An 18,418-nucleotide genomic window follows, 5' to 3' on the forward strand; every position below is an offset into this window, starting at 1 on the left:
TGCCTACCAATGTCCAAAGCTGCCAAATGTACATCATTATCCCAAAACGATCAATGCTAAATGTAAGACCAACCAATCTTATATGAAGGCCGGCATACCTGATGCTAGTAATGTCCCCAACACTGGCAAGCTTAAACTTGTCAGATGTGCAAACCTCTAGCTCATTATCACTCATGTACAAGCAGTGCCCCCCCTCCCCTGTTGCAGGGAGCCGGGCAGTGCGGAGAGAGATGACAGGCTGTTGTGGCAGCACAGTCTCTCTCCCCAGCTCAGCGCAAGCTGCTCAGTGCCGTGTGCTGGCCCTGGGAGACAGGCAGGGGCAGCCTATGATCTCTCTCCCTCCGCTGGTAGTGTGTGCTCCCACCTGGGAGGCCACACTTCTTCTGCTTACCGGTGCCCGGCTGACCTGTCGCTGTGTGGTAGTGGTAGCACAGGCGAGCTTGTTCCACAGCAGCTATGTGTCCTTACGCAAATTTCTATGAGGACCACAATGGCCCAACCTACTAATCCTGCCGGTTCCAGAAAATAACCGTCCTACCAGTTATAGCAGCCACGGACAGAACAAATGACACATGAGGAATGACTGAGGGAAAGGAGGTGGAAGGGGGGGAGGGAAAGCCAGGGAAACACAAGATTACTCGGCAAGAGGTAAAACCATAAAACCCGCTGAGGGACGTATTATTACTAAGGTCCGAAATGTGTCCAAATTATGGTCGAATTGTGGCCAAATTATATCCGAATTATGTCCATCTAGTCCGGCAAAAAATGGAAAATCCCCCAAGACCCCCACTGTTGAAAGTGGTGAGTAGCAAAAGCCCCGAGTAGGATAGACAGGGGGAGACAAAACAGACTAACAGGGAGAGAGAACATAAAACATGGCAGCATCAATGCAGCACAAGATTCACCAATGGTGACACGGTGACACATTTGTGCGCTCCGCTGCATGTAAATACATCAAGTAAACAGCATATTACATAGCATTTATAACACATTTTAGAACATAGTAAATATATTATAACTTTCTTAGAACAATGGTAAGACGTAAACTGTAAAGTTACTAACTATAAATAGTAATAAAATGATTACTGCTAATAGGCAGAAAATGAATTATAATAAATCAAGTTAAATTCCCAATTACATATTTCCCCTTTAACTCTTTTATTCCCTTTCAACTGAATTCAAATCTGAATTTAATAAACATTTTTCTACCAAATCCTTATTCGATGACATAAAGGATACACCTAGAGCCGGAAGGAGCGCTCAGTAGGCTGCCTGCCGCCAGGAATAACCGGGAGATGATACCTGGTCACTGAGGTAGAGGGCAGGGGTGCAGTGATGGAGGCAGATGTTCCGTGCCTGCAGGAGGAGGTCTTTCCTACACAGGGCAGACTTTGCTGTATTTGGGTGGCGGGTCAGGATTCCACGCAGATGTCAGCTTGTGCGGGATTCTGGGTGTTGTGTCTACATAACTGATTGACACAAATACAGACGTCATAGGTTATCACATGTACACGTCACACTGATGTCTCTAGTGTACTCCTTGTCCTGACAGTGTAAGCAGCATGAGGACAGTGGTCACCACCAGATAATGGATAGCCTGCGGTTGGTTCATCTCCCCAGCCGGCTGCCTGCAGTGCACCTGATTGGACGTACAGATGGAGCCGGCTCCATCCATTGCCGGCGCCCGCCAGATCCCCTTCACTGGCGAGCACCGGCGATAGGGCCTGGGACTCACGCACGTCCCAGTATCATGGCGTCTCCCTGCCCGTCTCTGCTTCAGGGAGACGCTGCCCAGTTCGGGGGGGGGGGTGGGAATGGAGTGTCGGGCGGCGAGGGGGACTGGCGGGGGAGGTGGATGGGCACCGGCTGCAGACTCAGCATGAGTTGTAACTGAGTGGTAGCTGTGGGGGATGGGTGGTGCCCAGCACAGGGCAAGGGGCACGCTGGGTCCCTCCCTGAGATGCGCCAACATTTTGTGGGCACACCGCTAATATGCAAGTGCTTCACTACACAGTGAAGTGCTCGCACACTATTGGCTGCACCCTGGCTGCGCAGCGTAGCTACAAAGTCAGACGCAGGCCGGCCGTTGTTCAGGTCGCAGTGGCAGTGTGTGACATCACAAACAGTCTAGATACACCTGTGTTGTCCGGACCGCACCCCTACACCGTCACCCCACAGCAGGCTGTCACCGCCCCCATCACTACATAGACTGTGATCTGCCGGCCGTGTTCATTCAGGCCCATTATCCACACAATTATCAGATGTTACTGTTCCGCCTACTGACAGCCATAGGGGTATAACTTATGGCCGTTCCACTGCAGACATCCACAGCATTCTGGTGATTTAGGGATTATTTGTCATATAACATTTGTGGCGAGGTGGTTAGCCGTAAATAAGTACCCCCCCCCCCCTCCCCCGCATACATCCCTGCTGCAATCCATCCTGCCCGGCACACAGACGCATCCCCCATAGGATTCTCTGGGGGATGTGATGCTGCCCGATGTATCAATATCGGTAGCCTATGGGCAACAGACCAGACTGCCAGCGGGGCAATGCAGTCAGCACGGGTCAGCGCTAACCACGCATGCATAGAACCCAGGCGCCCGGCTGAGCGCATATGCAGGCAGATACATCAGGACGTTAGGATCGCAGATTATTATGCATTTCTGAGCTGTAAGATTCTGCCCAGATCGCATTGTATATGTAATCATTCTTAATGGACCCCTGAGCCATTAGCCCCTGAGCCATCAGCCCCTTAGCCATCAGCCCCATAGCCATTAGATCCTTAGCCATTAGCCCCATAGCCATTAGCTCCTTAGCCATTAGATCCTTAGCCATTAGTCCCATAGCCATCAGCCCCTTAGCCATCAGCCCCTTAGCCATCAGCCCCTTAGCCATCAGCCCCATGGCCATTAGCCCCTTAGCCATCAGCCCCATGGACATTAGCCCCTTAGACATTAGCCCCATAGCCATTACCCCCATAACCATTAGCCCCTGAGCCATCAGCCCCATAGCCATTACCCCCATAACCATTACCCCCATAACCATTAGCCCCTGAGCCATCAGCCCCTGAGCCATCAGCCCCATAGCCATTAGATCCTTAGCCATTAGATCCTTAGCCATTATACCCTTAGCCATTATACCCCTAGACATTAGCCCCATAGCCATTAGCCCCTTAGCCATTAGCCCCTTAGCCATTAGCCCCTTAGCCATTAGCCCCTTAGCCATTAGCCCCATAACCATTATCCCCATAACCATTATCCCCATAGCCATTAGCCCCTTAGCCATTAGATTTAAAGCAACAATGTTTTCAAAGCCAAACTTCTTCTGCATCTTCAAAGATTGATGGTTTAAATCCAGCAGCAAAATCAACAGAATCTCACAGTTTCCGGCAACACGCAGACTATGACATACACCCCAAAGCCTAATAAATGGGGGACCTTCTACTATCTCGCTAAGGAGACCAAGAGTTTATAGTCATGTTCCTGGTGAGACATTTGTCCTACCGTCTGCTGAAGAGAGTCTGGTACGATGCTGGTGGATCAGTGACATCTCTTACATCTCTGACACCGGGGCGGCCTTCTGCTGGGATGTCGAAGTATGATGGTGGAGGTGCCGGAAAGTGGATGGTTTCATTGTCTGCAAAAAAATATAACTATATGAAACACACACATTTATATATATATATATATATATATATATATATATATACACACATATATATATATATATATATATATATATATATGTATATATATATATATATTTATTAGAGGCCGTAATATCGCGGGATCTGAGACGACCACGAATCTGAATAGAGGATAGCATTACGTCGTCCCGTATTGTGTGCACTCACTTGTTCAGTCATTGTTTTAACCATAAACATACAGATTAGCATACAGCAAAAATTGTGGTTTTTCATCAATAGAAAATGAACCGTAATTAATTCCGATGTGGAATTTTTTTAGTTGCCTCGGCCGTGTTTTAATACACTCGCATGTACAATTTTATGATCTTCCCTTGTAGACTGTGGATTTTTATAGTTGGGCAGAAGGGCAGACAAAATGTCACTTTTATATATTAGATAGATAGATAGATAGATAGATAGATAGATAGATAGATAGATAGATAGATAGATAGATAGATAGATAGATAGATAGATAGATAGATGACATACCATATATGAAATAGATAGATAGAGAGATAGATAGATAGATAGATAGATAGATATGAGTTAGATAGACATATATATATATATGAGACCGATAGATAGATAGATAGATAGATAGATAGATAGATAGGTGACATATGAGTTAGATAGATAGATGGATAGATAGATAGATATGAGTTATATAGATAGATATGAGTTAGATAGATAAGTAGATAGATAGATAGATAGATAGATAGATAGATAGATAGATAGATAGATATATTATATAGATAGACCATAAGGATTGGGTCCACATCTTGATTTTCTGTGAAAATCGTCCAGAGTGGATATCAGCATCAACCCACTAGAGAAGTGATGTGCAGCATTGTATACATGACTGGAGTAGATCACTTTGCATTACACCATATTACGTAATGACATGTGTCAGCACTGGCTTAGAATAGAATCAACTTTATTGGCCATGTATGCTTGCGCACACTAGGAATTTTTGTGGATTACAGTGCAGCATCAAGCAGGGTTGAATGGGGGGGGGGGGGGCATTGCATACATTACTTTAAGACATTACATACTGGGGGCACATACCCGCCGAGCTGCGCAGCGCCTAGGCAGCCATCAGCTGTGCCACTGGTCGTTAGCCCACATAACTGCCGCCTGGGTGTGTCAGTCATCCACTGTCCCTGTATATTAGCAATAACACTGTTACCCTATATACCACTAGTCCCTGTATGTCACCAATAACACTGTTACCCTATATACCACCTGTCCCTGTATGTCACCAATAACACTGTTACCCTATATACCACCTGTCCCTGTATGTCACCAATAACACTGTTACCCTATATACCACCTGTCCCTGTATGTCACCAATAACACTGTTACCCTATATACCACCTGTCCCTGTATGTCACCAATAACGCTGTTACCCTATATACCACCTGTCCCTGTATGTCACCAATAACGCTGTTACCCTATATACCACCTGTCCCTGTATGTCACCAATAACGCTGTTACCCTATATACCACCTGTCCCTGTATGTCACCAATAACGCTGTTACCCTATATACCACCTGTCCCTGTATGTCACCAATAACGCTGTTACCCTATATACCACCTGTCCCTGTATGTCACCAATAACGCTGTTACCCTATATACCACCTGTCCCTGTATGTCACCAATAACGCTGTTACCCTATATACCACCTGTCCCTGTATGTCACCAATAACGCTGTTACCCTATATACCACCTGTCCCTGTATGTCACCAATAACGCTGTTACCCTATATACCACCTGTCCCTGTATGTCACCAATAACGCTGTTACCCTATATACCACCTGTCCCTGCATGTCACCAATAACGCTGTTACCCTATATACCACCTGTCCCTGCATGTCACCAATAACGCTGTTACCCTATATACCACCTGTCCCTGCATGTCACCAATAACGCTGTTACCCTATATACCACCTGTCCCTGCATGTCACCAATAACGCTGTTACCCTATATACCACCTGTCCCTGTATGTCACCAATAACGCTGTTACCCTATATACCACCTGTCCCTGTATATCACCAATAACGCTGTTACCCTATATACCACCTGTCCCTGTATATCACCAATAACGCTGTTACCCTATATACCACCTGTCCCTGTATGTCACCAATAACACGGTTACCCTATATACCACCTGTCCCTGTATGTCACCAATAACACTGTTACCCTATTTACCACCTGTCCCTGTATGTCACCAATAACACTGTTACCCTATATACCACCTGTCCCTGTATGTCACCAATAACACTGTTACCCTATATACCACCTGTCCCTGTATGTCACCAATAACACTGTTACCCTATATACCACCTGTCCCTGTATGTCACCAATAACACTGTTACCCTATATACCACCTGTCCCTGTATGTCACCAATAACACTGTTACCCTATATACCACCTGTCCCTGTATGTCACCAATAACACTGTTACCCTATATACCACCTGTCCCTGTATGTCACCAATAACACTGTTACCCTATATACCACCTGTCCCTGTATGTCACCAATAACACTGTTACCCTATATACCACCTGTCCCTGTATGTCACCAATAACACTGTTACCCTATATACCACCTGTCCCTGTATGTCACCAATAACACTGTTACCCTATATACCACCTGTCCCTGTATGTCACCAATAACGCTGTTACCCTATATACCACCTGTCCCTGTATGTCACCAATAACGCTGTTACCCTATATACCACCTGTCCCTGTATGTCACCAATAACGCTGTTACCCTATATACCACCTGTCCCTGTATGTCACCAATAACGCTGTTACCCTATATACCACCTGTCCCTGTATGTCACCAATAACGCTGTTACCCTATATACCACCTGTCCCTGTATGTCACCAATAACGCTGTTACCCTATATACCACCTGTCCCTGTATGTCACCAATAACACTGTTACCCTATATACCACCTGTCCCTGTATGTCACCAATAACACTGTTACCCTATATACCACCTGTCCCTGTATGTCACCAATAACACTGTTACCCTATATACCACCTGTCCCTGTATGTCACCAATAACACTGTTACCCTATATACCACCTGTCCCTGTATGTCACCAATAACACTGTTACCCTATATACCACCTGTCCCTGTATGTCACCAATAACACTGTTACCCTATATACCACCTGTCCCTGTATATCACCAATAACACTGTTACCCTATATACCACCTGTCCCTGTATGTCACCAATAACACTGTTACCCTATTTACCACCTGTCCCTGTATGTCACCAATAACACTGTTACCCTATATACCACCTGTCCCTGTATGTCACCAATAACGCTGTTACCCTATATACCACCTGTCCCTGTATGTCACCAATAACGCTGTTACCCTATATACCACCTGTCCCTGCATGTCACCAATAACACTGTTACCCTATATACCACCTGTCCCTGCATATCACCAATAACACTGTTACCCTATATACCACCTGTCCCTGCATGTCACCAATAACACTGTTACCCTATATACCACCTGTCCCTGTATGTCACCAATAACACTGTTACCCTATATACCACCTGTCCCTGTATGTCACCAATAACACTGTTACCCTATATACCACCTGTCCCTGTATGTCACCAATAACACTGTTACCTTATATACCACCTGTCCCTGTATGTCACCAATAACACTGTTACCCTATATACCACCTGTCCCTGTATGTCACCAATAACGCTGTTACCCTATATACCACCTGTCCCTGTATGTCACCAATAACACTGTTACCCTATATACCACCTGTCCCTGTATGTCACCAATAACGCTGTTACCCTATATACCACCTGTCCCTGTATATCACCAATAACACTGTTACCCTATATACCACCTGTCCCTGTATGTCACCAATAACGCTGTTACCCTATATACCACCTGTCCCTGTATATCACCAATAACGCTGTTACCCTATATACCACCTGTCCCTGTATGTCACCAATAACGCTGTTACCCTATATACCACCTGTCCCTGTATGTCACCAACAACGCTGTTACCCTATATACCACCTGTCCCTGTATGTCACCAATAACACTGTTACCCTATATACCACCTGTCCCTGTATGTCACCAATAACGCTGTTACCCTATATACCACCTGTCCCTGTATGTCACCAATAACGCTGTTACCCTATATACCACCTGTCCCTGTATGTCACCAATAACGCTGTTACCCTATATACCACCTGTCCCTGTATGTCACCAATAACGCTGTTACCCTATATACCACCTGTCCCTGTATATCACCAATAACGCTGTTACCCTATATACCACCTGTCCCTGCATGTCACCAATAACGCTGTTACCCTATATACCACCTGTCCCTGTATATCACCAATAACACTGTTACCCTATATACCACCTGTCCCTGCATGTCACCAATAACACTGTTACCCTATATACCACCTGTCCCTGTATATCACCAATAACACTGTTACCCTATATACCACCTGTCCCTGTATGTCACCAATAACGCTGTTACCCTATATACCACCTGTCCCTGTATATCACCAATAACACTGTTACCCTATATACCACCTGTCCCTGTATATCACCAATAACACTGTTACCCTATATACCACCTGTCCCTGTATGTCACCAATAACACTGTTACCCTATATACCACCTGTCCCTGTATGTCACCAATAACACTGTTACCCTATATACCACCTGTCCCTGTATATCACCAATAACACTGTTACCCTATATACCACCTGTCCCTGTATATCACCAATAACACTGTTACCCTATATACCACCTGTCCCTGTATGTCACCAATAACACTGTTACCCTATATACCACCTGTCCCTGTATGTCACCAATAACACTGTTACCCTATATACCACCTGTCCCTGTATGTCACCAATAACACTGTTACCCTATATACCACCTGTTCCTGTATGTCACCAATAACACTGTTATCCTATATACCACCTGTCCCTGTATATCACCAATAACACTGTTACCCTATATACCACCTGTCCCTGTATATCACCAATAACACTGTTACCCTATATACCACCTGTCCCTGTATGTCACCAATAACACTGTTACCCTATTTACCACCTGTCCCTGTATGTCACCAATAACACTGTTACCCTATATACCACCTGTCCCTGTATGTCACCAATAACGCTGTTACCCTATATACCACCTGTCCCTGTATGTCACCAATAACACTGTTACCCTATATACCACCTGTCCCTGTATGTCACCAATAACACTGTTACCCTATATACCACCTGTCCCTGTATATCACCAATAACACTGTTACCCTATATACCACCTGTCCCTGTATGTCACCAATAACGCTGTTACCCTATATACCACCTGTCCCTGTATGTCACCAATAACGCTGTTACCCTATATACCACCTGTCCCTGTATATCACCAATAACGCTGTTACCCTATATACCACCTGTCCCTGTATGTCACCAATAACGCTGTTACCCTATATACCACCTGTCCCTGTATATCACCAATAACGCTGTTACCCTATATACCACCTGTCCCTGTATATCACCAATAACGCTGTTACCCTATATACCACCTGTCCCTGTATATCACCAATAACGCTGTTACCCTATATACCACCTGTCCCTGTATATCACCAATAACACTGTTACCCTATATACCACCTGTCCCTGTATGTCACCAATAACACTGTTACCCTATATACCACCTGTCCCTGTATGTCACCAATAACACTGTTACCCTATATACCACCTGTCCCTGTATGTCACCAATAACGCTGTTACCCTATATACCACCTGTCCCTGTATATCACCAATAACGCTGTTACCCTATATACCACCTGTCCCTGTATGTCACCAATAACACTGTTACCCTATATACCACCTGTCCCTGTATGTCACCAATAACACTGTTACCCTATATACCACCTGTCCCTGTATGTCACCAATAACACTGTTACCCTATATACCACCTGTCCCTGTATGTCACCAATAACACTGTTACCCTATATACCACCTGTCCCTGTATGTCACCAATAATACTGTTACCCTATTTACCACCTGTCCCTGTATGTCACCAATAACACTGTTACCCTATATACCACCAATAACACTGTTACCCTATATACCACCTGTCCCTGTATGTCACCAATAACACTGTTACCCTATATACCACCTGTCCCTGTATGTCACCAATAACACTGTTACCCTATTTACCACCTGTCCCTGTATGTCACCAATAACGCTGTTACCCTATATACCACCTGTCCCTGTATGTCACCAATAACACTGTTACCCTATATACCACCTGTCCCTGTATGTCACCAATAACACTGTTACCCTATATACCACCTGTCCCTGTATGTCACCAATAACACTGTTACCCTATATACCACCTGTCCCTGTATGTCACCAATAACACTGTTACCCTATATACCACCTGTCCCTGTATGTCACCAATAACACTGTTACCCTATATACCACCTGTCCCTGTATATCACCAATAACACTGTTACCCTATATACCACCTGTCCCTGTATATCACCAATAACGCTGTTACCCTATATACCACCTGTCCCTGTATGTCACCAATAACACTGTTACCCTATATACCACCTGTCCCTGTATATCACCAATAACACTGTTACCCTATATACCACCTGTCCCTGTATATCACCAATAACACTGTTACCCTATATACCACCTGTCCCTGTATATCACCAATAACGCTGTTACCCTATATACCACCTGTCCCTGTATATCACCAATAACGCTGTTACCCTATATACCACCTGTCCCTGTACATCACCAATAACACTGTTACCCTATATACCACCTGTCCCTGTATGTCACCAATAACACTGTTACCCTATATACCACCTGTCCCTGTATGTCACCAATAACACTGTTACCCTATATACCACCTGTCCCTACTGACTAATATTTCCTATAGCCCGGCTGTCCTACTGCTACTGGCTAAGTTACACACCATCAGCCTATGCCAGTAACATAACCGTAGTAAGTACTCACCCACAGTAATGCTGTAGGCCTGCTCTACTGATGGTGGTGACTCTACAGCAACTGGCTCTGTGGTGGTGGTGGTGTCCTCTCTGGCAGCTCTGCACCTCGTCAGCACGAAGGAGCCAACGCCCAAATCAGCAAGGACCGGTCCCAGGACCATCAGCGCGGTGCTGCAGCCATCCTCCGGGTCTCTCTGGCAGGACTTGAAGGTGACAACGGAGATGAGCACCCCTGCATTTGTTATTGCTCCTCCAATCACATACATTAAGTACCTCAGCCGGAGAGGCCAATGTGGACAGCAGGGATCACAAATTGTCAGCATTTCTAACCTGTTATAAGACAGAACAAGTGAATATTCCAGAGCATGTACTCACCATGTACTCACCATATACTCACCATATACTCACCATATACTCACCATATACTCACTATATACTCACCATGTACTCACCATGTACTCACCATATACTCACCATGTACTCACCATATACTCACCATATACTCACCATATACTCACCATATACTCACCGTATACTCACCATGTACTCACCATATACTCACCATGTACTCACCATATACTCACCATGTACTCACCATGTACTCACCATGTACTCACCATGTACTCACCGTATACTCACCATGTACTCACCATATACTCACCATATACTCACCATGTACTCACCATGTGCTCACCATGTACTCACCATATACTCACCATATACTCACATGCGTCTTCTCTGGCAGGCTGGCAAACTGTTCTGGCAGGTGCACAGGTCAGGTGACTCATCACCAACTGCCACACTTTCATACGTGCACATTAGTAGCTGAGGACAGCTCAGGGGTCCTGAGGGCCGACTGTGGGGGATATTTATCACAGCTTGTACAGACAGATCATATACCAACCAATCACCTCCTACCTGCCATGCTACAGGCTGTGTTTGTAAAATGGCAAGTTAGGAGCTGATTGGTTGGTACAATTTCTACCTCCGCAGTGTGATACATCCGCTCAGATACAGATAGAGATGTGTCATGTGACATACAGTATTACTGCTCCGCAGTGCGCTATAAATAACATATAATGCATGGAGTCATATATGGGGCCGAGATAGTACCCGCAGTATTTGCAGATATCTATAAGCGACTGCACATATATGATATATAACTACTGAATACTTGTTCATACCCCTTGTGTGCCAACATCTCTGTGAGAGAATATCCGCTTATAATCCCAGCGTCGCTCACATTTGTTATATAAATTCAAATAAAAATCTGTAAAAAAATATTCTATTTCCTATATAAGGTCACATTACCGGTCATTATGGGGAATACAAATGTTTGGCAACTCTCACACCAATTTTCACAAATTCCCTTGGCATTCAATGGGTTAATATAAAAATAGCTATCTATCATTGATCATTGACCAGCGTATTACAAAAGTAATATCCGTCCTACTCCATATTACACTCTATATATATATATATATATATATATATATATATATATATATATATATATATATATATATATAAAGACCAAAAAGACACACTCTCCAGACTGTTTGATGCAAAATAAAAAGCTGTGTATTTGTATTCACATAAACATCAAATGTAAAAAGAAGGGTACTCAACGTTAGCGTTTCAGTCCATAAAGGACCTTCCTCAGGAGTTAGACAACAAGGGCATCCATTTGGGGTGAAGCACAGCGTGGACCACACAGCAGGTTCCTACTCTGTAGGAACCTGCTGTGTGGTCCACGCTGTGCTTCACCCCAAATGGATGCCCTTGTTGTCTAACTCCTGAGGAAGGTCCTTTATGGACTGAAACGCTAACGTTGAGTACCCTTCTTTTTACATTTGATGTTTATGTGAATACAAATACACAGCTTTTTATTTTGCATCAAACAGTCTGGAGAGTGTGTCTTTTTGGTCTTTATATACATGGACTTTGTTTCTTGTAAGGAAAGTTCTGGACGTCACCCCAGCGGTTGAATATTTTTTGTATGGAGTGCGATCTTATTGCATATATATATATATATATATATATATATATATATATATATATATATATATATATATACACACACACATACAGAACAAAATCCCCAAATTTGCTCTAACTGTAAAAAATGGGGTACTTGTGTATTATCTGTGCGCTCGATTTTTTCATCGCATGTCATTGTACAACCAAAAATCGGCTCACATCGCATGCGATGCGATGGGACCCGATTTTTAATTGTACAGGCACCCAGATGCCTGATTCATATGTTAAATGTCCCCCCAGACCCATTTTTTGATTGTACACCCACCCTGATGAGTAATGAATATGTGAAATGCCCCCCCATTGTTAACGCCACCCCATTATCAACGCCAACCCGAAGCGTGGCGAGCACAGGCGGTACGCGTCCTCCGATGAAAAAAATCGGGCGCCCAGATATTACACAATTATCAAAAATGGAATGAAAAATGGTCGCCAATAACACTTGGCCTCAACGATCCAAATCTCTCCACGATAGTGTTATAAGATACCCCAGAGTAACAGTTAATGGTAATTGATGTCTTTCCTGGCTTTATAGATCCATACATGTACAAATTTCCTTTTTATACATAAAATGTTTATTAAATTATTGATGACAAGTAAAGTGATTTGCATGTAAATATTGATGGGTTCACGTTGTCATCAATAATTTAAAGAATATTACTCCATTGACAGGAATATTTAGAATGCAAAGCTTGGTTTTAAAACTTAAAAATTTGGTTTTAATACAAGCACAATTGTTGAACCTACTTCAAGATAAAACACTAGAGGGCAGCATTGCTACGATTTACATTCGCTCCTTCTGCAAGGTTACTGTACATTCCCTAAAACAAAACACAACATATACAAGGGCATACCCTCCAACATTACCCATTCCATTAGGTACACAATGCTCTGCTCCTGGACTTCCCTCTTCCTATATGATTGCCGTCACCTGTGTTGACACACCTTTCTTATAAATGAACTAGATCAATACAGGTGATGGCAATCATACATTAAGAGGGAAGTCCAGGAACAGAGCATTTTGTACCTAATGGAATGGGTCATGTTGGAGGGTATGCAAGGGGCTTATTCCATACCTCCCAACATGACCCTCTCCAGGAGGGACGAGATGCTCCGTTCCTGGACTTCCCTCTTTATCTATGATTACCAACACCTGTGCTGAAACACCTTGCTTATCTATTACCTACTTCAACACAGGTGACAGCAATCGTAAGTTATGACGGAAGTCCAGAAACGGAGCATTTTGTCCCCTCCGGAATGGGTCATGTTGGGAAGTTTGGTATTCAGAGTCACACTGATCTTTCTTCACCGATGTTAGCGTCCATGGGCCTAATTCAGACCTGATCGCTGAGCTGCTCATTTTTGGAGCCCTGCTAACAGGTAATCGCCACCCAGAGCCACAGTTGTGCGCCGTATAACAAATAGTTATGCATAGTCAATGAATCTTGGCCCGGCCGCTGTGGGGTGTCCTGGCCGGGGCTCTGAAAAAAGAGAAGGGCCCAGGAGCCCAGGGGTTATACCCATCAGTCCGGAGCTCCGGAATCCAGCCAAATCTTAGCAGAGACGTGGCCACTCTCTTTCCCATTGCCCATGCCCCCTCATTTTATTGGGGACCGGCAGAGGTGTTGGTGCCTCTGGTGAGCTCCTGCACTTTGCAGCCTAGGCACAAAGTATTACAATTACTAATACCCCATTCACACCAGCCTAAATTCCCGGGTTGAGTCCAACAACAACAACCCGGTACTAGCGCTGGTGTGAAAGGTTCCCGGGACAAAATCCAGGGCAAATTTCAACCCGGCTAGGTACCAGGGTTGTTCCCGGGTTCAACCCGGGGACCTGGCTGGTGTGAAAGGTACAGGGTATACTTATCGTGTCCTCGGTGTGCTGTCTGGATGGGAATCCACGCAGGCGGCGGGCGCAAATGACGGGACAGCTGGTGGATGATGATGACGCAGCTCTCCGGCGGCAGTGAGGACGCCGGAGAGCTGCGTCATCTTCATCCACAGCCTGTCCCGTCATTTGCGCCGCCATCTGTGTGGATCCCTGGTCTGCACGGAGGACCAGCAACCGGGGTGAGTATTCTCCCCACCTCCGCCGCCATCCCGCCTCCTCCCCACCTCCTGCCGGCTTCCTTCCCGCCCACCAGAAAATGCAGGGACATTTATGGTGTGAGTGGGTCCATACCCGGGAATGTCCCGGCTTGTCCCGGGAACTGAATTCCCGGGTTTGTCCCTGCATTTCTGGTGTGAATGGGGTATTAATCGATCTGAGAGCTGCATCCCCATCACTTTGCTGTGAGCGATCCTCAAAATATCCGTTAACAATGCCAGCGCCGCTCCCAGCGCCTGCTCTTTTTTGGGGTGCAATATTTAACTAAACTTCACTGAGTTGACCTGGCTGTATCTGTATTTATTTATGCTGAGAGAACAGTCGCTGTGAGCGTCGCTGGCAATTTTAGCGGATATTTTGAGGATCTCTCACAGCAACGCTGGCACTCAAAGGGTTAATCCGCTGCCGATCCCCTGGGATAACCAGCCAGCACATAGATTACATGCATCATAACAGGTATGCTTATATGTGTAAAACATTTCCCCCCTGCACTGTGTGGTCAGCACAGCAGCCCAGCAGCTGCATCCGCTACTGGTATTAATCACTGAGTAGATGTTTGACCCGATGGGACAGTGTGGAGTAAGCTAAGTATTTGTTGTTACAGATTGGCGGCAGCTGGAATATCCGGCTGAACTACTGTAACCATATCTCCTGCATGCATGAAGGATTGTAGTTGTCTCCTTCTATATAGGTGAAAACCAAGGTGTGTTCTTTTCAAACTTTGACCTAAATCTGCCATGTAATGTAAAATCTACAGAACTAGATTAGATTTAAATGAATAGATTTGTCTATAAAATTAGATGTCACCAATGTTTCAGATGGACATCGTGTCTGACAGATGCAATACTGTAGAGCAGAATCGTTCATTACAGTGTGTTTGTGCGAGGGACAGAGTAAGGGCCACAGGGGCCGGGCCTGAAAATGACTAAGATGCACTTACCTGCTGTTCTGCACCCTCCTCGCAGTGGCAGCGTTCCGACATGGGAATGCCCAGCATTTCATAGGCATACTCAGGCAACCGCTGGGCGTTCCCGTGTAACTGTGGCCGCAACGCTTGGTGCCAGGGGCAGCAGGCTGACGTCACATGACATGCGACGTCACATGTCTTCATCCCAGAGCCCACAAATATAAGTCAGTCTCCACTGACATATTTGCGTGCCCAGGCACACGCGAGGGGGTGTGTTTTCATTACAAATACCTTTGCATGGTTGTGGTGGGATACGGCGACGGGGCGGGTCTGGTGTGGCGGGCACTCTGGGACTCTGTAAGCTGCGAGCTTCACAGCTTACTGAGTCAAACAGAATCAGGCCCCTGGCGCCATTGGCATATCTATAATGGAGGACTGTGGTGCACTCCCACAGGTGTAGTTGGATACACCCCACACACACTGCACCCATATAATTATATTTAGTCCGACATCGGTCACCGGTGCTGCAGACAAAAATCCGTGGGAATTGGGGTGGGGCCTCAGTGCCTGCACATGCTCAGTGGAGATATCAACCCCTAGAGCAAGATAAAGGTGCATTTAGCCCATTTACAATCATGCATGTAAATGGCGCCCCACTTAAACTGCCGGTATGCAGTTAAAATACAGCCAGTCGGGATCACGGTGGTCAGGACGCCAACCCTGACTGCAGATATTACAGACAGACGGAATCCTGGCACACAGGGACTGTTCTTCCTCTTGGTTGCGCTCCCCACCCTGTCAGCATTCCGGCAGATGGGATCCTGCTGTCCTTATTCTAACCACCAGGATCCCGGCTGCCGGGAAATCATACTGATCCCAAACAGCCTAGCATGAAGACCACCCAGTAAACATGGCACCATCGTCTCAGTTCAGATGGTCAACACTGGAAGGCTCTACGTCCGCCACTGCATGTTTGTACAGATCTGCAGAGCTGCCCTTGGTGTCACAATACATTTCCAAGTGGCGCCAATACTGGCGTATTCTCCTACATCAGCTGCGTAGGAGTTTTAGGGTTAGACTGGCGTCAGGGTGAGAATATTCCGCAGGATCCATCAGAAATCTGTCCATGAGGATTCCACTGTTGGGTGCATTTTTTTTTTCTTTTGCAGAATGTTTATTGCCTACATTTCTTAAGGCCCATACACAATGGGAGATTTTGAGTTGAAAGCAGCTCAGTTTTCTCGTTTGAGCAGCTTTCAACACAAAAGCCGCCCAGGGCAGTAATGATAGCAAGTAGAAAGTCCAGAAGGTGGAGGGGAACCACAAAGAACCTAGCAGCAGACCTTAACATACATATTAATCTCCTTGTCCACTAAATAATTTGTGTAAATAGATGGTCACTCTACAGTATGAAGGGGAGAGTGTCTAAAAACCATGAACTTTGTGTATCATATATCACATAGTGGGGCAGATGTATTAAGCCTTAACAAGAGATAAATACAAGGGTAATAAGGAGAGATAAACGTCCAGCCAATCAGCTCCCTACTGACTTTTTTTCAAACATAGCCTGTAACATGGCAGTTAGCAGGTGATTGGCTGGACGTTTTTAGGTCAGTCCCCATTTCCCTAGGGATTCCAGCGCACAGGGCTTACCAGTCTAGGGTTACATAGAATTTGACAGCACAGAGGAACAACTTAGACCCACAGATAAGAGGTAGGTACGTAGGACAGAGTTTTAATTTTATTTGCTGCTTTTTGCATCTGAGGTTTTTGGGAAGCCCTCTTTAAGAAGCACCGTCCCAGACGTGTTTCGTTCGGCATCAGAAAGCTACAAGGTTGTGATCTATGTAAGAACAAAAACAGCCCCGGCGCCAAGAGTGACACCATCCAATAACCTCTTTTACACCAGAGCCGAAACCCGGGTTATTGCGACCCGGCAATTTTGGTGTAAAAGGGGTACAATTAATAACAGCAGCTGCACCTGGAAGAGGAATGCTGGTCCTCTTTTTTAAATAAAAAGCAAACCTAGGTGATGCTTAATTACATACAAAGTAACAAATAGAATATAAAAAAAATTGAAACAATGAAAATAAAGCCCTATACACACTAGCAGATGGGGGGCGCGGCCATCATTATCCATACACACTGAGCGATATTGGCCGCTGTCACTCGGGCCCGCTAAACATGCAGGTCAACACCAAGGCAACAAATTAGAGAATGAAGTACCAATTTAAATGTTAGGAGGTATTACATTAATAAGTAGCAGCACCGTACTCAAGGTGAGAATTGTTATTAGGGTGTTAAGAAGTGTAACATTATTAAAAAGCATTTCAGGCACTAAAAAGCGTTCGAATAAGCACTACCCCATAACCTAGAAATAAACGGTCTTTAAATTCTCTGAAACGCCACTAGATGGCGCTCTTTGGTACAAATTGCTTGACTGCTGTAGTTTCAGCTTGCAGATTTGGAAAGACTCTCCCACAATTAAAAGTTTGTTAGGAATTTTGAGAATTATAGTTTATCAGCAGAATGCAGATACCATGAGAATAATGACAATTATTGCTTTCAAACAACTGCAGTGTGACCCAAATCATGTTCCCTATAGAAATTTGTAGAATAATAAAAAAAAACACATC

General features: G+C 45.0%; 1 protein-coding gene across 1 annotated transcript; it reads right to left on the reverse strand.

Moving 5' to 3' along the window:
- Positions 1-1,154: 1,154 nt before the first annotated feature.
- On the reverse strand, positions 1,155-11,515 carry LOC146050358 (uncharacterized). Its single transcript, XM_083167311.1, has 4 exons — positions 11,446-11,515; positions 10,740-11,059; positions 3,507-3,639; positions 1,155-1,469 (listed from the first exon to the last, which is right to left on the reverse strand). Exons 2-4 carry the CDS (start codon positions 11,050-11,052, stop codon positions 1,376-1,378), a joined length of 540 nt encoding a protein of 179 aa, XP_083023437.1. The 5' UTR covers positions 11,053-11,059; positions 11,446-11,515; the 3' UTR covers positions 1,155-1,375.
- Positions 11,516-18,418: the final 6,903 nt, after the last annotated feature.

The sequence above is a fragment of the Crinia signifera genome, chromosome 12 (assembly GCF_055691185.1).
Source record: "Crinia signifera chromosome 12, ASM5569118v1, whole genome shotgun sequence".
NCBI classification, from domain to species: Eukaryota; Metazoa; Chordata; class Amphibia; order Anura; family Myobatrachidae; genus Crinia; species Crinia signifera.